The 22,907-nt window shown below is 35.6% G+C and overlaps 1 protein-coding gene across 1 annotated transcript in view; it reads left to right on the top strand.

Moving 5' to 3' along the window:
* The window catches only part of SLC26A7 (solute carrier family 26 member 7), a gene marked incomplete at both ends in the record, with an annotated part of 119,095 nt that overhangs the window by 29,949 nt on the left and 66,239 nt on the right, over positions 1-22,907 (top strand). Inside the window, 2 exons of the mRNA XM_080693733.1 lie at positions 2,107-2,279; positions 21,796-21,960. Of these exons, the coding sequence (XP_080549859.1) occupies positions 2,107-2,279; positions 21,796-21,960 (338 nt within the window). The remainder of the gene's footprint in view (positions 1-2,106; positions 2,280-21,795; positions 21,961-22,907) is intronic.

The following is a 22,907-nucleotide window of genomic DNA, read 5'->3' as shown; positions in this document are numbered from 1 at the left end:
ATAACTATGTATTTTACCATCTATTAATAATAAGGAAGTTGAGAGAGGTTAAGTAAGTTGGCTGAGATTACAGTCTAATAATAGTCAACAGAACTGGGATTTGAACTTGGTTCTATCCAAGTCTGGGACTTAAACTCATTTTCTATTAGAACCTACTATTCCCTATATTATGGAATTGCTAGATGAGTTATTGGAATTTAAGTGTTTCTTCCACTTGTAGACTTAAAACCTGACCAGAGTAAAAGGTTGAGAAAATGAGGGAGAGAATAGAGAAGTGGCAAGTAGGAGAGAAAAGGGTGAGCTCTAGAAGATAGGTAACATAGGATGTTACCCACAATATCCTCACATACTCACAATCACCTGGCTCCTTAACTATCGCTCAGGACCTCAGAAAAAGCCAAACTTTATCCTTGTCACAGAAACAGCAATCTCCTATCTAGGTAAAGCTGACCTTTCTTTTAACAAAGCCTCTTGATGGCCCTTTCTCTCTCACCAATTAATTCATTCCTATCTTCCTGCAAATCCCAGGAAAGATAGGCCTAAACTAAAAATTAACTCTTGTATATCTTTGTTTCCAATTCTGTAGTCATTTGTTCAGTGGCTTCTGTATAAAATATTTTTCTCTGTCCCCTAGGAGATTTAAAGATCAAAAATACATTCCTTTACTCTCAGGAGTATCTGATCTGGTCTCAGGATTATAATCTGCAACATACTCTGATAAATAAGTCTTATCAAGATGAGATTCCATGTGAATGTTTCTTACTTGGTTTTACCTATCACAGATGCCAAAAGCTTGTCTCCAGTTATCAGATATATTAGTCCCTTGATGTGTTCTAATTTAGTTCTTTATTATGAGGACAATAATTGTGATGGTTAATATTTATTGATAACTTATTGAGAAGGACCTAGCTCACTTGGAGAACTATAGTCAATGCTATCTATGTGTTTATAGACCACCATCTCTTAGAAAAGAATAAGATACATCAGACCATAACAGAATGTTCTGATCTTATTCTTACCAAGAATTATCTGAATAGCTAAAATTTAGTAGATGATAACTATCTGCCATTAGGTGTTTATTTTATGATACCTGCTATATTTCATTATCTCATTCAAGCCTCATAACAGCCCCATTGGATGAGGAATGCTATCTGTTGACAGATAAGGAGATTATGGTGACATTCTGTGGTTCAAGGCCAGGTTCATTGAAATCTATAATCACTACTTTGTTCTGAATCCACAGCACATCCTGTCCCACTTGCCTAAACCCTCTTATCCAGTGAGGCAAGAAGATTATGTAGTTGGTTTCCATGGAGACCTGTTTCTTCTGGACTCCCGCCTCTCTTGCCCTGTGCTGCTGAAGCCTTTGTGTTAGGTTGTCTACAGTTTGCACAGAATATTTGGTACACAGTTTTACCTATGACCTAGAGCAAAGGAAGAGCTTTAAGTAACTAGACAGAGAAATCTTTTTCACAGTGCTTTACTGTGTTTCTTTAACCAAAGTTTGTTGAGCTTCTCTGTGCAAATGACCAGTCTCTATATATGTGGAGGCTGCATTCTCAGGCAAACTCTGCCAAGATGAGAGGCACTGAAACTCTGGGCAGGAAGAGGGGAACACAGTGGATAGATAGGAAGACTTGAACCTGGGCAGGAGTAACTGGATGGATCCTTGTGAATATGAGATTTGAACCAGACCTTGAAAGGCAAGTAGGGTTTGCACAGGAGGATGGGAAGAGCAAGCATTTCAACCAAAGAATTACATATTTAATCACTGAATCTACTGATGTCTTTAGACTTACCTCTTTATATGCCACTCAATACTTGAACCCTAGTATTATTACTCCCATTTAATAGATGAAGCAATTTAGACTCAGAATATTATAGGAAATGTTATAGGAAACTAGAGCGCTTAGATTTAAATTCAGGTCATAATATTAATCTCTGCCCTAGGACATTCTCTATACCAGTCTGAAGAAAGAGACCATAGCAGATAGGAGTATGGCTGTGTGTTGGATGTTACCATGTGACTTCAACCTATATGGTAGAATTTTTATTAAATGTTTTGATTAAGTTACTAACAGACAGTTTCCCACATCTGTATTTTAGGCACCTTTGCCTTGACATCCTTAATATCAGCCAATGCTGTGGAGCGGCTCGTCCCTCAAAGCAGCCGGAACCTCACCGTGCAGAGCAACTCCAGCGTGCTGGGATTGTCTGACTTTGAGGTGCAAAGGATCGGGGTTGCTGCAGCAGTTTCTTTCTTGGGAGGTGTGATTCAGGTAAGCCATACTGATGCTTGTAAAACAGAAAGGGAAACAGTGGCTAAGGGAAGGCAACTGCTGCTTTATTTTCATTGCTGTTCATAGGTTTTTCTCTCCAAGTGGATAAAGGAAAATTGTGTTTCACCTTTATGGAAATACTGTCTACTACTGACAGTACTTTATTTATAAATGCTTGTTGAGTAAATGACTTAAAACCAATGCACTGAAGTCACAGAGGAACAGTTGCTGGCTTTTTCAGATCAAGCAGATTGTCACTGGAATGCTGTGGGAGGAAGTTCAACAATGGGAAGGACATGTGATTAGATTTCTAGAATTCTTCCCAGTTTTCATATGTTATAATTCTATCACCTAAATCAGCAACAAATGGCTTGTAGTTTGTCTCACAAACTTGCTGGTCTGGGTCTTTGGACTCAGGTCTGTACCCATCTTGGCCACTTTCAGAATAAGGCGTGTACGTTGCAGCCAAGTTTACTGTTCTCTGTTTCTTCCAAATATCAGAATATGTAATTTTATGTTTCTACTTAGAGAACTCAGAGGTGATTATAAAATCAACATAGAAAGGCACTGGATACCTATTTAATAGCTATTTTTGCTTACTCCCTCACTGTGACTTGACTGATGAGCACATAAACTCCCCAGATGATGGTGTTCTGGGTTAGTAGAGGCTGTTTTATATTATTTGTAAATATATCTGTAAATATATTATTTACAAGGTCAGAGATTATGTAAGCCCAAGAAGAAAGAAAAATAGTTGATGATTGCCTGTAATTGAATGGAAGGAAGAAAAGATGTGACCTAGAAGTAAGGAAAATCAAGTTTTTAGAGCTACATTTAGAGTTACATAAAAAGGCCTGGAAAGTTAAGGATGTAGGTGAAATAAAAATTTAAAACCTAACAGTTACCAAGAAAAACAGGCTATAAGAGTAAGCATCTGTGCAAAGATGACTTGACAAGACCAGAGAGCCAGTCAGTATTTTCTATGGTTTAAGTCTGTTTTCATAAAATTAAAAACTAGTTGCCTGGGTACCCTGTAGCTTTGGCTTTATTTTCTCAAACATGGATGAGGTCAGTGTGTTCTGAAGCTTACACAGGCAAACTCAGTGGCCTTTTTCCTTCTGACTTGGCCCAGTTGAGGCCCTATAAAAGACCTGTCATCTGCCTCCATTTTAGAAATAATGAGTCCTGTGAACTATGATTGAAACATGGATATGTTACATTGTATTTGACATGGAGTTTCCTTAAGTTCTGCTCATTTAAGATCAAAATTTCTTTATAGCACAGCAAAGATAATATTATTTCTTCTTGTTCCATTATTTGTCATTCATGTTTCTCATTGAATTTATGATATTTACTGTTTAGGCTTTCTCTTACTCTGTAAAGTGTAAAGCAAATATTTTAGGTGCATACTAATATTTTTAAAAATCTACATGAATAATAATTGTCAACATGATGAGTAACTTTCTGTTTAGTCCCATTTTAACCATTTTCCATAAGTTTAAAACAATCGTCAGATGTTTTATTATTTAAAAAAAATACAAATGTAAAAGCCAGGATTCTAACAGCATAAAAAATAAATCTCATTTCCCAGACTGAAACTCCCTAGAATTGTTCAGAGTAAGACAGGATATTATTATAGATAATAAAAATAATTTCATTTTCATGGCCTTTTACTACATGTAAAATCTGATCCAGATAGTTGCATTTTTTCTCTTATAACTTCATCACACATCTGCTTTCCTTCCTCTTTAGCTCTGGTCCTGAGTTTGCAACCCATGATTTAGCCAAGTTTTGAACAGATGGCTGGACTTTATTTGACCTCCAGCTCATCTGTCTATCGTCAACTAGAACTTTCAAGTCTTTTGGATCTTTTGGGTCCAGCTCCTTAGTCACTTATTTTTTTCTTTTCTTTTTCAAATTTGAAATCCATTGACTACGAGGGAGGTGGAAAGGTACCCAGTTTCTACAAACACAGCAGGGGTTGGTTTGCCTTGTTTTATTTTCTTCTATTTGTGTCTTTTTGATTGTATGTTATTTGTTTTCAGTTCTTTTTTTCTCCTCTGAAGACCTATATTGTCAAGGTGTCTAAAACCACATGCGATCTGATTCCCAGAATGTGTAAGTTAGAAATGTTTCTCAGCTACAAGTACCATAGAACCCCACTCTTGGAGTTCAGGCCCCTGAGACACTGAGGCACCTGATGATTTGGGGAGTCATAGAAGCAGGGTCTTGGGGGGCTTCAATGTCCAGCAACACATCAATTGATGAACTTATTGCATTAGGTAATAAGGGCTCTGTGATTTATCAGTGCATTTCCTTTTTTCCTTCTTGTGATTCCTAAGGAGTTTCTTTCCCTAAATTGTATTTTCATTTTTCTAATCCCCGACTCTCTCTGTACATCATTACTTAAATTCTTTAATATCACTTTAATGGTTCTAGTATGTCTACCTCTTTAATTTTAACTTGCCTTATGAAATTTTGAGAAGAAAGAAATGACCAAAATTATCAAGGGATTGGGATGAAATTAAGAGGTATTCTTCCTATAGCATATTGTTTTCATAAAAATATTTCTGATTTTATTTTGAGATTTAACCTTTCTCCCACTTTCTCCCACTTTCTGTATGTCTATAGTATTGTAGTTTTTTCTTTTTTCTAGATTAATATTTTATTTGACTTTAGCTCTTTTAAAAATTATTTTATTGATGCATTGTGGTCATACATCTTAATGGGGTACAAGATTGTGGAGGCATACATGTACACATCACCCAGTTAGCTCTTACCCAATTCCCACCCCTCCCTCCTTCCTTCTCATGTTTGGCTTAGTGATTGACTTTGATATGTTGGTTAAAGTCATCATGTGCATTACAGAATTTCCCTCTTCTCCCCTCTCATGCCCTCAGTTAGGTCGCCTTATCTGCTCATCTATAGTATCTCCTTCTTCATCTAGAGTTCCTCCTATGACCCTTTTTCTCCCTATCTTCTGCATATTAAGAAGAGCATTTGATTTCTTTTTTTGTGTGACTGACTAATCTCACTTAGAATAATGTTCTCCATTTCCATCGATTTGACTGTAAATGATGGAATTTAGTTTTTCTTTAGTGCTGAGTAAAATTCCATTATGTATATATCCCGTTGTTTTGTAATCCATTTGTCTGTTGATGGACATCTTGGCTGGTTCCATAGTTTGGCAATGGTGAATTGTGCAGCTATGAACATTGATATGCATCCATTAGTTTGGTAGTTTGGTTTCCATTCTTTTGGGTAGAAATCCAGAATTGGTATTGCTGCATCATATAGTAAATTTGTTCTCATTCTTCTGAGGATCCTTCATATTGTTTCCCAAATTGGTTACACTAATTTGCAATCCCACCAACAATGTCTTAGAGTTCCCACTTCTCCACATCCTCGCCAGCATTTGTTGTTGTTTGTGTTTTGAATGATTGCCATTCTAGTTGGAGTTAGGTGAAATCTCAGGGTAGTTTTGATTTGTATCTCTCTGTTTGCTAATGATGTTGATCATTTTTCCATGCATTTATTGGCTATTTTAATTTCTTTTGTGAAGTGTCTATTTGGATGAGTTGCCCTTTTTTTTTTTTTGGTGGTATTGGGGGTGGAACCCAGGATCTTCCTACCTCTGGGCTATACTCCCAGACCTGTTTTATATTTTATTTAGAAATAGGGTCTCAGTAAGTTGCTGAGAGCCTCACTAAGTAGCTGAGGCTGGCTTCGAACCTGTGTGATCGATCCTCCTGTCTCATCCTCCCAAGGGCAGGGATTACAAGCGTGTACCACCACGCTTGGCTGACTTGCCCATTTTTTAATTGGGTTATTTATCTTCTTAGTGCCGAATTTCTTGAGTTCTTTGTATATTCTAGATATTAGTTTTCTATCAGAGGAGTACGTGGAAAAATCTTCTCCCATTTTGTTGGTTCTCCATTGAGGTTCCTGATAGTTTCCTTTGCTGTACAGAGGCTCTCCATTTAATGTAATCCCACATATTGATCTGCCTTTTAGTTTCTTATGCCTTTGAGGTCTTGTTAAGAAAGTTTTTACCTGTACTCTGTGTTGCAGTGTTGGACCTATGTATTCTTCAAAGAGCCTCAAAGTCTCTTTTCTAATTAAGACATTATTCATTAAAGAACAAAGATTTTGAATGTAATTTTAGTATGTCAACCCAATTTAAAGTCTCTACTGAATTTAGCATATTACTGTATATGTGGTATATTCTCAGAAATGTTGCTGAATTTAAAAGATAAATTATCTATTCAAGAATGTAATGGAGCTGGGCATGGTGGTGCATGCTTGTAATCCCAGTGCTTGGGAGGCGGAGACAGGAGGATCATGCAGGTTCGAAGCCAGCCAGGCTGGCTTAAGAGACCCTGTTTCCAAATAAAAATATAAAAAATAGGTCTGGGAGTGTAGCCCAGAGGTAGAAGGTCCTCCAGAAACCCAGTATCACCAAAAAAAAAAAAAAGAAAGAAACAAAAAAAATCTGATAACCAAGATGTATCAGACAACATGCTAGTTACCTAACATGATTTATGATTTTCAAAAATTGAATGTAATGTTTGTTAATTTACATAAGTCAAATGCAGGAAAAAATAAAAGATATACTTAGAATGATCCATTCTCCTTCTCTCCTCATTTTTCCTTCTTTCCATTCTTTTCTTACCTATCCCTTACAGATACCTTTCTCATTTATTTCTGGCTTATACCTCCTGTATTACTTATGCAAAATGAGAAGATATCTGTATATTTTCTTATTTGCCCTTCTTTTCTATATGAAAGATAGTTTTTATTGACTTCTTTTCAGCTAATAATATATCTTATATGTTCATAAAAATATTCCTCTTTTTTTAATTGATGCTTATTATCCAATAGTATGACTATCTTATATTTTAGTCAACATATATCCTCTATTTTAGCATGTAGGCTGATTTCAATATAAAAAATTGTGACCAATTATGCTATGGATATGCATACATATTTTAATTTTGTTACTCATGTCTGTTCAAGGTGAATTCCTGGAATGAGATTGTTATATCAAAAGGTAAATGCAAAGCAAAATAAATGTAGATTTGTTATGTGTTACCAAATTCCTTTCCAAAGGCGTCCTTTCAGCCTTAATCCCACTGCACTGCACTCAATCTCACCAACAGAGTCAATTCCTGGATATTCTTACATGTTTGTTTTTCTTTAAGAACTTTTGCATTTTGACTTGTTCCGTAAAAAAAGCTTGTGGCATTTGTATTGGGGTAGTATTACAACTATATCTTTATGATACTGATTTGTCCTATACAAGAATAGGGAAAGCCTTTCATTTTTGTTCAAGTCCAGTTTTGAGTCTTTCAGATGTTTTAAAATATTTCCTCTTACAGTTTATGACCAGTTTGGTTGCATTTATTTCTAAGCATTTAATTCCCTTTGTTACCATTATTAATTGATTTTCTCTAAGATTATGATCTTTGGCTAATTATTGCTGTGTCTATGAAAGCTGTTGAATTTTGCATGTTAATTTTGCATATTGTTATTTTATTGAGTTCTTTCATTTTTTAATTACTATTATGCATTGATTCATTCATATATTAAGAGATATTTTTACTTCTTTATGAATTCATATGAATAGTGATTTTTCTGATTGTGATAGATGATGCTGCAATTATAATGATAAGTAATGATGCAAATAACAGGCATGCTTGCCCTTTTCTATAATGCTGGCCTTCAATAGAGTTGAAATATTTTGTCATGTTAAGAAATTAGCCAAACTTGGGAGGTGGAAACAGGAGGATCACGCAGGTTTGAACCCAGCCTCGCTGGATTAAGAGACCCTGTTTCCAAATAAAATATAAAATAGGTCTGGGAGTGTAGTCCGAGAAGGGTTCCATCCCCAATACCACACACACACACAAATAAATTAATTATTTTTCTATATTTTTGTTTTAATACAAATTAGAAAAAATATTAAATGTTGAAGGCTTTTTCAGCTCTATAAAAATAATCCTATTTTGATTCTTAAAACTATTTTATGATATATTAAATTAAAGGATTTCCTCATAATGAATCAACTGTAAATTGGCCAATCTAACTTGATCATTATATTTTAATATAGTATTTGATGTGCTTATTAATTTTTTATGTAATACATTATTCAGTGATATTGGACTATAATTTTTGTGATGATATCAGGAGTGTTCATGTATTCTTTTTTTCTTCAGTCCATTTTCAATGCCCTAAAGCATATATAGTATTTTTGGCGCACCTAGCTTTTGAGAGAGGATTTGTAGATTCTGCCTTGGAATCATCCATTGGCCAATGGTCTTTTGTGCAGCAATTTCTTGATAATGTTTTCCAATTCTTTCTATAAAAATTGATCACTAAGCATTCTACTTCTAAAACAGTAAAATTTAGAAATCTATATTTTCTTAGAAAATCATTTTTATTTCACTTTTCAAATATGTCTTTATTATTCTTTTTAAAATTTTATTTTATGCCGGGCGTGGTGGCGCACGCTTGTAATCCCCGCGCTTGGGAGGCGGAGACAGGAGGATCGCGCAGGTTCGAAGCCAGCCGTTCTGGCGTAAGAGACCCTGTTTCAAAAATATAAAATAGGTCTGGGAGTGTAGCCCGGAGGAAGAAGGGCTTCCAGGAACCCCAGTACCACAAAAAAAAAAAAAATTATTTTACAAGCTAGGTATAGTGATGCACAACTGTAATCCCAGTATTTGGGAAGTAGAGACAGGAGCATTGCAGATTCTCAGCCAGCCTCAGCAACTTAAGGAGGGTCTCTGCAACTTAGTGAGACCCTGTTATTCATAAGTAGAATTTAAAATAGGACTGAGAGTGTAGTCGGAAGGTAGGGTGCCCGAGTTTAATCACAGCACCACAAAAAAAAATCAAAATTTTATTTTACTGCTTTTGCCCTTTGATATTTCCCATTTTGTTTTCGTGTTTTCTTTCTTTCTTTCTTTCTTTCTTTCTTTCTTTCTTTCTTTCTTTCTTTCTTTTTTTTATCAAGTTAGGTAGTGGTCTGTTTATTTTCTTTTTTTTTTTAAACTAGGACTTGGAAATAGTGAGTTAACTTGTCCTATATCTCCCTCTATTTTAATCTTTTAATTTTTATTATTTGTTCGTTTTCTATTTTTCAGATTGGAAATCAAATGATTTATTATGTTTTCATTTGTTTTTGTTTTTTGTGGTACTGGGGGAGGAACCCAGGGGCTTTTCAACTTCTGGGCTATACTCCCAAAGCTATTTTATACTTCATTTGGAAACTTAGTCTCACTAAGTAAGTAGCTGAGGCTGGCTTTGTACCTATGCAATCATCCTGTCTCAGCCTCCCAAGTTCAGGGATTACAAGTGTGCGCCACCATGCCCGGCTCCATTATGCTTTCATTTTTAATGATAAAATCTTAGTATGAGTTTTCCTAGGCTGTTTTAAATGTATTCTGTAGATTCCAATACACAGTGGTTCTCTTTCAATATTTTTTTTGAAAATGAAAAAGCTGTAATTTTGTTTTATATTTCCCCTTTCACCCCAAAATTGTTTAAAGGAGCAGTTTTTAATTATTAGGTGGGCGTGTGTGTGTGTGTGTGTGTGTGTGTGTGTGTGTGTGTGGTACTGGGGTTCCTGGAAGCCCTTCTACCTTCGGACTACACTCCCAGATCTATTTTTTATATATTTTTTTGAAACAGGGTTTCTTATGCTAGCGCGGCTGGCTTTGAACCTGTGCGATCCTCCTGTCTCCACCTCCCAAGCACAGGGATTACAAGTGTGCGTCACCACGTCCGGCCGTGGATGGGCATTTTTGCTTTTTAATTGTTAATAATTTCTAGTGTTATTGCATTGTAATCAGGAAGTGTTTGTGATATTTCTGTATTTCCCAATTTACTAATGCTTCACTTGTGGCACTTTATGGTTACTTGAGGAAAAACAGGCATAGTCTCAAAGGATACAGATCAGTGTATAGCTATCAATTCCACTTGAGTATGATTATTTGCTCTCTTGCCAATTTGTTCTTTCTTGCACTGAGAATGATGCATTCAATACTGAAGGCTACTTTCACCCTAATAATGATTTCCTAATTGTTTGATCACTATTTAGTTTAAATTGTATGTGTTATGTCATAAACATAAAAGCATCCAAATGTCTGCCACTTATTGTCATTCAGGAAAAATAAGTTACACCTGTCTTTCTTCTCTCTAACCATTTTATTTATATTGCTAATATAAATAAAGTATATAAATTTTGATATATTTATATACCTGCAAAACCATTAAAATAGTCATAGTATCTGTCACTCCCCATTTGTAATCCCTCCTTTCACTCCTTTAAATATACACCCCCACCTCCACAGGGACTCCACGGCAACCACTGATCTGCTTTCTCTCACTATAGATTTGCTTGCACTTTCTAGAAGTTATAAGAATAGATTCACTGCCTCCAACTTTCGGGTCTTTTTTTTTCTTCACTCAGTATATCTTTATTGTTAACTGATTTTCTAGTTTTATTTCAATAGATTCATAATAGTAAAAACTCCTATGATTAGAACTAAATTTCTGGTTTATGCCTATTTCATTAGTAAGTTTACTAGAGTGATAATTTTTCTTTCCTTTTTCTTTCTTTCTCCTTTCTTTTCTTTCTCCCTTCCTTCCTTTCTTTCATTTGGTAGTGGGAATTGAACCCAGGGGCATTCTACCTCTGAGCTACACCCCTAGCCCTATTTTACTTTTCATTTTGAAACAGGTTCTCACTAAGTTTCTGAGGGTTTTGCTAAGTTGCTAGGTCTATCCTTGAACCTTCAATCTTTTTTCTCAGCCTCCCAAGTACTGGATTAGAGGTGTGTGCCACCACGCCTGGGCTCCTATCATCTATTTGTAAGGCACATAAAATGTTTCACTTGCAAAGAAAGCCTTTCAGTGTAACTGATGCTGTTTTTTTTTTTTTTTTTTTTTTTTGGTATTACTTTAGTGAAGAAAGGAAAAAAAAAGACAAGTTTTTTAGCCAAAAGACAGTAGCAGCCAGGAGAGAAATTGCTTGCACACTCACTGCAATGAGGTGTGAACATCAAGGCAAGGTGGAACCTTTCAAAATGCCAGTATCAATAAACATACCTGCTCAGGAAACAAACACTCAATAAAAGTCAATGCACTTTTAAAGCCATTGTTCTCCTCTTTCTGTCACTTTTATTATTTGCCATGATGGGCACTTTGCCCATTCTTTTTTCCAAGAACTGAAAGAGGTCTGGGATTGTCCTTTGCCCATTTACTTCTGGAAATATTCCCAAGCTCTACTTTTCTGAAGCAATCACAGGACAAAATTTCTGCCCTGGCAACCAGGGGATGTAGTGCTTCTTTGTTTGACAATTGCATAAGCATTGGGTGTCACAAGGTGGGGTGTTCAGTGTCACAGCCTTGTATTACTGTCTCAGTCTTACACCTTCAAGGGTGATAAACAAACCGCAGACCTAAACAGGAGATTCTATACTTACTTTTGGTTTTGTACTAAACACTTTCTTAGTGCATTAAATAAGATGATCCTAAATATGTAAAGAGCTTAAGATGTAAACCAGTTTAACCTGCCTCTTCAACACATCTTACTTATTCTTCTCATAAAAATCTTTGACTTCATTGTTTTGTAATGCAGGAGGAGGACGATCCCAAATCTCTTTTGAAAATGTTTCATTATTTTGTAACCATCTCAGTCAGGAAGTTATTACTCTGTTTAATCTAAATCTTTCCAGCTGTGTTTGTACCTGGCAAAGCAAAGAAGTAAAAAGCTTAATAAAATTAGAATTATTACATTCTTAAAATGATAAAAATGAAAATTCTTCATGTTAAAAAAAACACCATTTATTATCATACCATATGCCAAGCTCTGTTTTAAACTTTCCACGTGGGTGCACATATTCATTCTTCACTAATATCAAATGAAGTGAGCCATGTTATTTTTCCCCTTTATACAGATAAAGACACCAAAAGGTAAAGTGGCTTATTTAGAATCCCTAATATTCAGAAGCTAGGGAGAAAAAGGGTCAGAGGAGGAAATCTAGACAAGGAAGTAGAAACCATAGAGGAGCAAATAAGTCAACCTGAGGGGGATGGGAGAAGGGAAACTCCATAATGCACATGATGTTCATTCATGAACATATCATTGTCAATCACTAAGTCAAACATGAGAAGGAGGGAAGGGGGAAGGAATGGGGTGGGAACTGGGAATGGGCTAAATGAGTGATGTGTGCATGTATGCTTCTACCATCTTGTACCCCATTAAGATGTATGACTGCAATGCAGCAATAAAAATTTTTTAAAAATTAATAAAAAAGAATCTTAGGAATTGGTGGAGTAAAAGTTGAACTCTGTTATATACTCTCATAACTACTATGCTGTATTTGACCTCTTTAACAGGAGTATAGACATGTGCCATTGGTGGTGATGTTCTTGGTTTCACAACCATCTGCCTGCCATTCTCTAGCCCTACAAGGCTCTTTTTCATGCCACTCTTTCTTGTCCTTCAAGGTTTCCTTCAAATATAATATTCTCTAAGAACCTTTCCTGTTATCTAAAACCACAGGTATAAGTCATTCTTCCTTCAGACTCCCATAAAGTATTGCTCATATGTTATTTCTTGCGGCTTCTCAATCTACCAGGAAATATTTTTTAGATTTTTTTTTTACATATTTGCTTCCCTTTTTACATTGTGGGATTCGATGGAACATGCCTGTTCTCTTTCTTTCTTTTTTTCTTCCTTTCTTTCTTTCTTTTTTTTTTTTTTGGTGGTGGTACTGGGGATGGAACCCAGGTGCCCTCTACCTCTGGGCTACACTCTCAGACCTATTTTATATTTTATTTGGAGACAGGGTCTCTTAAGCCGGCTGAGGCTGGCTTTGAACCTGCACGATCCTCCTGTCTCAGCCTCCCAAGCACAGGGATTACAAGCGTGTGCCACCATGCCCGGCCGAACACAGCCTGTTTATATTTCCAGAAGTCAGTGCTTAGGATATGTGAACTAAAGAAACTAAAATAGAAAAAGGTGAAGTACGGCTAGCTGGACATGGTGGCATATGTCAATAATCCCAGTACTTGGGAAGCTGAGACAAGAGGATAACAGGTGTGAGGAAAGTAATAAGTGACAATTTAGTGATACCATGTTTCAAAATAAATTAGGTTTGGGAGTGTTAATCAGAGGTAGATCACTCTTGGTTTCAATCCCTAACACAAACATGCACACACACACACATGTCAATTAAATATTAGTGGCATTACTATGCCAAGTAACCAAAATTAAATTAAGATTTTTTCCTTCCTATTTAGATTTATCACTTTTCTCCCTCCATTCTTCATCAGAAGAAGGGGAATGTATCTATATAGTTTCAAACTGTTCTTAATGAAAAAGGAGTAATAAAACTTGTTACTTGTTATTGCTCATTTATGCTTTCAGATCCATCCTGCTCAAATGTGAAGATCTGGTAAATAGAATCCCTCACCTCTTCTCACAGTATCCCCATACCTGATGAAAAGTAAAACTTCAACCCCACTAGCTCTGTCCACTCTTTTCTCTCCTGGGTCTTATAATAATATCACATTTTCCTTCATCCCACTTTACAACTATGTTTTTCTTTAGCTGGCGCAGAAAGGCATACAAATCAGTGCTGCATTCTTGGTGGTTCTGATTCCTACTGTCTCTTGCATCAGAGGCTAGTTTTGTCTTGATATGTCCAAGAACTGAAAAGATGATGATACCTCCTTCAAACAAGTAGGTAATTGAAAATAAAAAACAATTCCTAAAGCTCATGATTTTAGCTAGGCATGATGGTACACACCTGTAATCCCAGTACTTGGGAAGCTGAGATGGTATGAACACAAGATTGAGGCCAGCCTCCGTAATTTAGCAAGATGCTGGTTTTTTTTCGTGTGTGTGTGTGTGTGTGTGTGTGTGTGTGTGTGTGTGTGTGTGTTGTGTGTTTTAAATAGGGCTGGAGATGTGTATCTCTGAGGTTGAATGTCTCTGGTTTCAATCCTCAGTAACCCCCCCCCCAACACACAAATAAGCTAGTGTATTTCAGTGTTATATTCTACAATAAGCAAAAATCAAATCATGATTTTTTTCCCTAAGCATAACCTCAGCTGGCCCACTGGATAATCTTGGCTTCTCTCTCCATCCTTCATCCTTCTTCTGTCTAGTTTAGGTGCCTTTGTCCTTTATGCTTTAGTGAGTCCTCTTACCTAATCTTTCAAATAAAGATTTGTTCCACATTCTGTCATCAGATCAGTCCCACCAAGCACAGCTCTGATGTGTGAGCCAGTGTGGAGCACACTTCTTGGCAAAATTAGGTGTTTAATAAATGTATGGATGAGTGATGTCACTCACTCCTGCAAGACTCCCTCTTTACTACTTTTGCAGCATTCCATACTCTTCCAAATTTCTTGCTCCATTTTCTATGACTCCCTGTTGGCTAGTTTTGCTCTTTCTAAACTAGTAACTCCGTTCTCTGGACGTGTCTCATGCTGAGCTGCTTCACACCTCTCCTCCTCCCTCTTTCTGCAGTGTTTTCTAATCATTTTGGTCTCCAATTCCTCCTTCAGTGTCATGACATGATTTTAACCCCATCCTGTACTTCCTTCCTTCTTCCTCTGAAATCCAGCAGCTCGTTTTCTATTGCTCTTCTGTGTGTGTGGCGCATGCCTTTGTCTTGGTGTGGTTGTCTGTCCGCGTGTCACACCCTGGGACCCAGCTGTGTGTGCCCCTCTTGCTGTCCTTCATTCCCACGTCCGTGTGTGCGGGACTCGGGAACTCCACACGTATGACACACGGATCGGTGGCAAATGTCATCACCTGAAGATTATGTGAGAGGGATGAAGAAGGTTTTATTTTTAAAAGATAACTTTTATTTTGGAATAATTTTAATTTTAATTATCCTAAAATAATTTATAGAAAAGTTGCACACATAGTAATAGAGTTGCTATGTAACTGCTGCTCAGTTTTTCCTATTATTATCTCCTAAACAAAGTACATAGAGTTGCTATGTACCTGCCACTCAGTTCTTCTATCATTACTTTCTTATATTAGTATGGTATACCTGTCAAAGCTAATGAAGTACATTGATATATGGTTATTAATTAATGCTCATATGTCATATTCAGATTTTCCTCTCTCTCTCTCTCTCTCTCTCTCTCTCTCTCTCTCTCTCTCTGTTTTTTTGGGGTGCTTGGAACTGAATATGGGGTTTTATACTTCCAAGTTATACCACTAGCCCTTTTTATTTTTATATTTATATTTATTTATTTATTTATTTTGTGGTACTGGAGATGGAACCCAGAAGCTTTTGAATCAAAGTCTTACTAAGCTGCTGTGACTGGATTCCAACCTGGGTTCCTCCTGTCTCAGCCTCTCAGGTACTAGGATCATAGGCATGCACCACTACACCTGGCTGTATTCAGATTCTGAAAAAAATTACCTAATCATCTTTTTCTTTTCCAAAATCTCATCCAGGATGCTATCTGGTTTCCCTGTTTTCTCCAAATCTTCTCTTAACTGAAAATATCTGAGACTTTTCTTGTCTTGATGATTTTGACAGTGTTGAGTATTGGCCAGGTATTCTATCAAATGGCCCTCAACTGGGAAGTGTCTGATGTAAATCCCATAACTTAATTGAGGATATGGATTTTTAGCAGGGATACGAGAGAGGGACAGTGACATTCTCATCACTTAATAAGTCGTCCAAAAGACATCTTTATTAATGTTAACTTCATCACCTGGCTGAGGTAGTGTTTGTCTGGTGTCTTCAGTGTAAAGTTATTTTGTTTCTTCTCTTTTTATACTATATTCATCAGATATATATTTTAAAAGTATCTTATTCATTCCATGAATTGTCTTTTTATTATTTTAAACAGCATTCTTACTGCCATAACCCAAACACTTGACACATAGAACTTGAAGAAAGAAATACTTTATTTGGTGGCTTACAGTTCTGGAGATTTCAGTCCATGTTAGGCTGGTTTCAGTGCAGGGGTGGTAGCTGCAGGTCCTCAGGGCATCATGGTAATGAGTAGAAAAAGAGGTTGAGAGCTTGTTATCAGCTCATTGTGGCAGAAGAGAGAGGAGCAGATTCAGCAGCTGGTCCAAGAAAAGACACTGTCCCTGGCCAAGCCTCCAGGGGCCCAGCCCTAGCCACATACCATTTCCAAACATTGCTGCAGAGCATAAACCATAAGCTGTGGGGGACATTTGAAATTCAAACCATAACAGCGTTCAGAATGTCTTTCAATAAGCAATTTAAAAATCCATCAAGTCTGGTTTGTCTATTTTTCCTTCTGTTACCTATGCTTTTGGTATCCTAAGAGTCATTGTCAAACCAATGTCATGAAACTTTCCCCCTGTGCTTTTTTCCATAGAGTTTTATAGCTTTAGATTTTGTATTTAGATCTTTCATCATCTATTACTTAATTTTATATATGGCATTAGTTAAAGATCTAACTTTACTCTTTTGCATGTAGATATAGCTTTCCATGCGGATATAGCTTTCCATGCATCATTTGTTGAAAGATTATACTTTTCTACATTAAGTAGTCTTGTAATTTTGTGAAAAATTATTTTATTGGGTATTCAAGAGTTTGTTTCTGAGTTCTCCACTCAGTTGCATTTGTCTATATATCTATTTTAAAGTCATTATCACATTGTTTTGATTTCTATAACTTTGCAGTAAGTTTATAAACAAGGAAGTGTGTGTCTTTTACTTTTTTTCTTTTTTAAGATTGTTTTAGCTATGCAAGGTCATTTGATAATCCCTCTAAAATAATTTGTTTTAAATTTTCATTAAGGTTCATACTCATGTTGGAAATATCCAGGAGTTTTGACAATGCATATTATCACATATACACTGTTAAAAATACCATACAGAAAAGTTTCACCATCTTAAAAAGATCATGTTTGACTTTCTACATATTCCCCCATTGTCATGCCCTCTGTTCTGTGCTATCTATAGCTTTTCATCTTAGATTGTAGTATAAATGGAATCGTGTAGTATGTAGTCTTGGACATTTGTCATGGATCATCACTTTTTAAACTGAAAATAGAATGGAAGAGGCTTTTATATTCTGAATTTTATAACACACAACTTCATAACTGTCTGATATATATATATATATATATATATATATATATTTTTTTTTTTTTTCTTTCAAGTCCTCTGGTCACACAGTCTTCTTTCTGCCATCTTTATACAACACTGAGTTATTTTCTTACTTTAATGGGAAGTTTAGCTCATGTACATGCTGATCAACAAAAACAATGAGGCTTTTTAGAATTTTATATTTTATCTGAACAGTATTTCGAACTTTACCCTCCAAACACCAAAGACACCCTTTTGGTTCTAGTTATATTCATTTCTCTCCAAATCATTTCCCTTCTCTATGCAATCCATTAAGATGTGACTTGTATCTTTCTTTATCTTTGTATTCTGCAACAGTGGTGTGCTTATCCCCTAGTAGGCAATCAGTAAATGCTCATTGAATAATAAAGTGATGTGATGTGAGAGGCAGATTGGAGACAAACATAACTTGGAATGCAGTCTATATGCCATCCATTTGGATACATAGTTCTTCCTATGCACTTTTCTTCTTAATATTTGCAAGACACAAAAATATCTGAAATCTGAGATATGTTCAATTCATGTAGAACACATGGTGCTCATATGAACATTACCAAATAGTACCATGCTAGTGAACTTCAGTAATGTATGTCAGACGTTTTCAGCATTAGCCCAGAACATTAGCATTACTACAAATAGCTGAAATATATTGCATGAAAATCATTTTCTCATAAATTATTGCTTGGCCAGGTTTGGTCAGTTGGCTATTCAGAGTACTATAATTGTGATAAATAGTAGTAAAGGGAACCAATATGGCTGTATGTTGAATGATTTGTTGAATCATTCACTTAAAAAAGGCCTTAATGTTAGTATAAAATATAAATACTGGACCTGCAAGCAAAATGTTCTTGAGGACTCTCATTTCAGATATTTAAATCTGAAGATAAATGTTTTCGGTTTGTGGGTCCTTTTTGCAAAGCCTGTTACCTGAGAGCTTGTTACATTCGGGCTATGTGCATCAGCCTTTACATGCTACCTCTCTCATTTCAGTGTGGATAAACTAGTGAAATCTGAGTGGTGCAAAAACAAGAATTCTTAGTTCTTTCTCCTTTTTTCCAATTCTATCCCTTCTCTTCTTTTTTTCCCCTTAAAATGCCTACTATGGTTTTAAGCTATAGCCAGTGTTTAAGATTGTAATGCAGAAGAAAGCAATTTTTCCTCAGCTAAGTTGTCCATGTTTGCACTCAACCTTCTCATACCCAGAGGTATATTAAAAAATGGAGTCTTCAGAGACTTGATCTTTCAGTCAAAACCTTTCTATTTTACGTAATTACACTTTGCTGAAAGAATTTTCTAAGAGCATAAAACTGTACAAATAGATTATTACAAAAAGCTTTTGCATTTTTTTGTTTCCAAATAAATTCCCGTATTTTCAAAACTTAAAATGATGGAAGTATTTTTACATCATAATTTTTCTGGATCTTCCTACTTGTAACTATTAAGATCATGGAAATGATGAAACGGCTACTAGAAGATAATGTTTAGGTGGCTGTGGTGGCACATGACTGTAATCCCAATTACTTAGGAGGCTGAGACAGGAGGATTGCAGATTTGAAGCCAGCCACAGAAACTTAATGAGGCCTTCATCAACTTATTGAAATGTTCTTTCAAACTGAAAAATAAAATAGGAGGGCTGGGGTTGTAGCCAGAGGTATAATGATCCCTGGTTTCAATTCTTAATATCATAAAAGACAAAAAAAAAGAGAGACAATGTTTTAGTTAGTGGTGGGTGGTCATCACTTGAGATTTATCAGACATTAACCCCTCTGATGAGCCACTGTCATTTAGGAAACAAAAAACAGAAGGTAAAATGGAGATGGTTTATACAAATCAATTTAGGAGTGTGCTTCTCAAAATATTAACATTAGGATTACTTAACATACAGAAACTAACATTCTAGCATTCTACAAAAGTGAATATATGTAAATAGCAGTCACAGTTTCAAAGATATAGACTGCTTGTATGCTACATTTAGCTGAAATGAAAACCCAACTCATATTAATTATATCTTAGGAACATTCTGACTTCATTCTCATAACCTATAAGAGTTAATACCATAAATTGAAATCAAGTCACTAGCAGAGAGATACTTAGAAATAATTGACTTAAAGTTTTTCTTAATTGATTGTGTTTTCAGAGTGAAAATCAACAGACTATAAATCAAGAGATGTCAAAAAGATCACATTGCTACCTAGGTACCCACAGGTTTGGTTGCTAGGGTATTTCCCTCAGAAGAATTCTCTTTTAATAAATCCACACACATTTCTGGGAAAAAAAAAAAAAAACATTACCAGCAGAAGCTACAACCTTAGTTTCTTATGTTGTCAGTAACTGATTGCCTGACTCCTACATGGACAACCCATATTATTTTCTTTATTATTTTCTTTATTACATGTTGAATAAAAGGCACAAACAATTCAGATACATTTATTTCCCCAGTAATAAATTCTTTCAAGTTTTCCAAAGTTAGAAAATGTGGTTTGGCCCTTTCCACATTTTCAAAACGGATGGCTTGCTTCCCATACTGAGTAAAAATGAATGACACCTCATGATATTGTTACTGCATCATGTGCATTGCACATTTTTAGTTTCCTAACCTTTCATTTATTATTTCAGAGTCAGTGAAGACACAGATGTAAAAGACAGATAGGGAAGATGTCACTCCAATAATGTATAGATGATGAAGAGGCTTGGAGAATTTTTGTAGGCTTTCTCAAGTCACAAAACTAGGATGTGTGGAACCAACATCAGAATCTGGGCTTTCAGATTCAGCCCTGTAAAATCCATTTAATATTCAAATATTCAAATATTTAATTATAATATTTAATAATAATATTTAATATTCAAAGCAGCATTGCTTTTGACCAAGGGGCATTACAATATGGTCACAATATAGAAATAATATGTTTTGTGATTTCAGCTCTGGTGATTCTAGAAAGCATCTTACACTTCTCATTTTCGCTACTGTCCTCTTTTGCTAGATCTCATTGCTATTCTTCCCTTTGACTTCTCTAATAGTTAATCTCATTTTCCAGCAAGAATTTTAAGACCTGACCTAAATATTATGATTAACACATGACTTTTTTGTTTCCATTTTCCAGTATTATTTTCATAAATATAATTTATGCCTTCAACATAGTAAATTTTACTTTCCACACTGTCTATGACTTAATTTACGTAGTTTTAGGTTGAGGCATGGCCGTGTTCCGAAAGCGTTTTCTCTGGCAAAAGAAGAACACATGGCGGTGGTAAAATGAGAGAGTTTAAGTTTTCCTGATGCCTTTTGCCCAACAGAACTCAATGCACAGCTACTCCAAGTTGGTGATTTTATCTGGTCGTAAAGTTGTTTTGGGATGGAGGGTAATGCTAGGATTAGTAAGAAAATGTCCAAGGACAATGATTTTTATGCTGATTTCTAGGCTTATAAAGACATACCCCTTTTCCCTCTGTTTGCCTTTTAGGCATTCCCATATATAAATAGGTCACTATCTTCTTAGTAAAAGCAAAAAGCTACTAGACAGAGTTTCTGGTCAAAGAGTACATTCTCACTTTTCAGAACTTGAGAGAAAATTTAAAAAATCACTTTCTCCCCTCAGTATTTCTGAAGTCCTATGTTTGCTTAGTATCAAGTAATGAATCATATTCTTTTGATTTTAAAAAATATTATAGGTATGATAATGAAAATTTGAATCTTCTTCCATAGAAAGCCATGTAGCAACTGATTTGAGTATATCACTTCTCTCTTCCTTTTATCATAAAGGATTAGAAGAAAGAAAAAAATAGAAAAGTCAAGATTCAGAAAAAAAAAAAGCACCTGTTGTGTTAGTTTTAACCCCTTCCTCCATTTGACCTTTAAATACCCACTGGTGGCTCTTGGGACTACCTTGTTTACCCCAAGATAACAAAGAGATTATAGAAATTTAGCACAGGAAAATAAATGACTAAATACTGACCATCATATATATATTTCTAATACACTAAGATTAGAGACAAGTTATAATTGAAATTTAGAAGCAAGTCAGAATGTAATTTTTTTTTTATATTTTACTTTCACCTTGAAAATCGGTCAGGTTTGCTTTAGCACAAGAAATATGTTTATGTATAATTAAATGAATACAGAAGCAAAGCGGCACTTTTTTTCCAAATAGGAATTGAGGCCTGTTCACTGTTTCCAATAAGATTTGAAAAGTCTTGGAACCTGTGAATGTTTTCATGAAAACCCGTCATATTGAGCATGTAAAGTTTCAGAGCCCCATCACACATCAGTTCTCGGTAGCTCTGTCCAATGAAAGTATGTCATCTCTTGGTCTCTCCAGAACCTTGAGAACTTCACCTTCACACATCATCTGACCGTTTCTTTGTCCTCTTAGGTGGCCATGTTTGTGCTACAGCTGGGCAGTGCGACATTCCTGTTGACAGAGCCCGTGATCAGTGCAATGACAACTGGGGCTGCCACCCATGTTGTGACTTCACAAGTCAAGTATCTCTTGGGGATAAAAATGCCATACATATCTGGACCACTTGGATTCTTTTATGTAAGTTTTACAAAAGTCTTTGTTTATGTACTTGGAGTATGTTTGCTTTATGGAGTAGAATTTAGTTAATTACCATAGTTAAAATTTTCTCTATCACAGAAACTATACGTGTGATTTAGAGTGTGGGAATGGTTTCATCAGTGACACTGACTAGTTTGAAAAACAGTTCCTTTTAATGAACAATTGAATGTGGTGTAATTTGGGGACTTGATGAGAATAAAATAGCTTGAATTTTTTTGTGGGCAGGATATGTTGCCAACTTCTAATGGAAGCCATCTACTGGGACTGTGGCCCAGTTTAACAACAGTAGACTCTACTGAAGTTTCAGTTTTGTGATATACAGTAAGGATGAAAACAGAGGTATAAGAATATCACTTTAAGCTACTTAAATTGTAATGGCTAAATAGTAAATTAATACATGAAGATATAAGTAACTGATATAATTCAATTCCTGTTATTGAGATGGTTCCTGGTATTGCCCTTTTATACATGGCCCTATGAGGATTCTGTTTATTTGTATATTATTGTCTGCATCATGGGTAATTTCACTACAAAGTAAGTTACTAACATAATTACTTTTACTGAGGTGGTTTCTAGTATTTCCCTGTTACAGATGGCCTTAGGAAGATTTTCTTTGTCTATTTTTATCTGAATCACTGGTCATTTCATTCTAATAAATTCCTAGATATGGACTCATTAGATCAAACAGGTGTGTACCATCTTTGCAAATTCAATCTGAAAAATTGTACACATTAATACTGTACTCTGACCTTATCGTGGCTAAGTCTAGCTATTCTTATTTAAAAAATCACCAGTGTATTATGTGAGAAAAATTAGCATCAACTGTTTAAATATGTGTTTCTTTTATTGGGTGGCAAAGTAATTAAAGTAAATGGCAATATAAACTAAAAGCTGGTTATGAAATTTTGTGACTTAAGTGATATCTG

The sequence above is a fragment of the Muscardinus avellanarius genome (assembly GCF_963383645.1).
Source record: "Muscardinus avellanarius genome assembly, chromosome: 4".
NCBI lineage: Eukaryota > Metazoa > Chordata > Mammalia > Rodentia > Gliridae > Muscardinus > Muscardinus avellanarius.
This window is presented reverse-complemented; position numbering and strand designations above follow the sequence as displayed.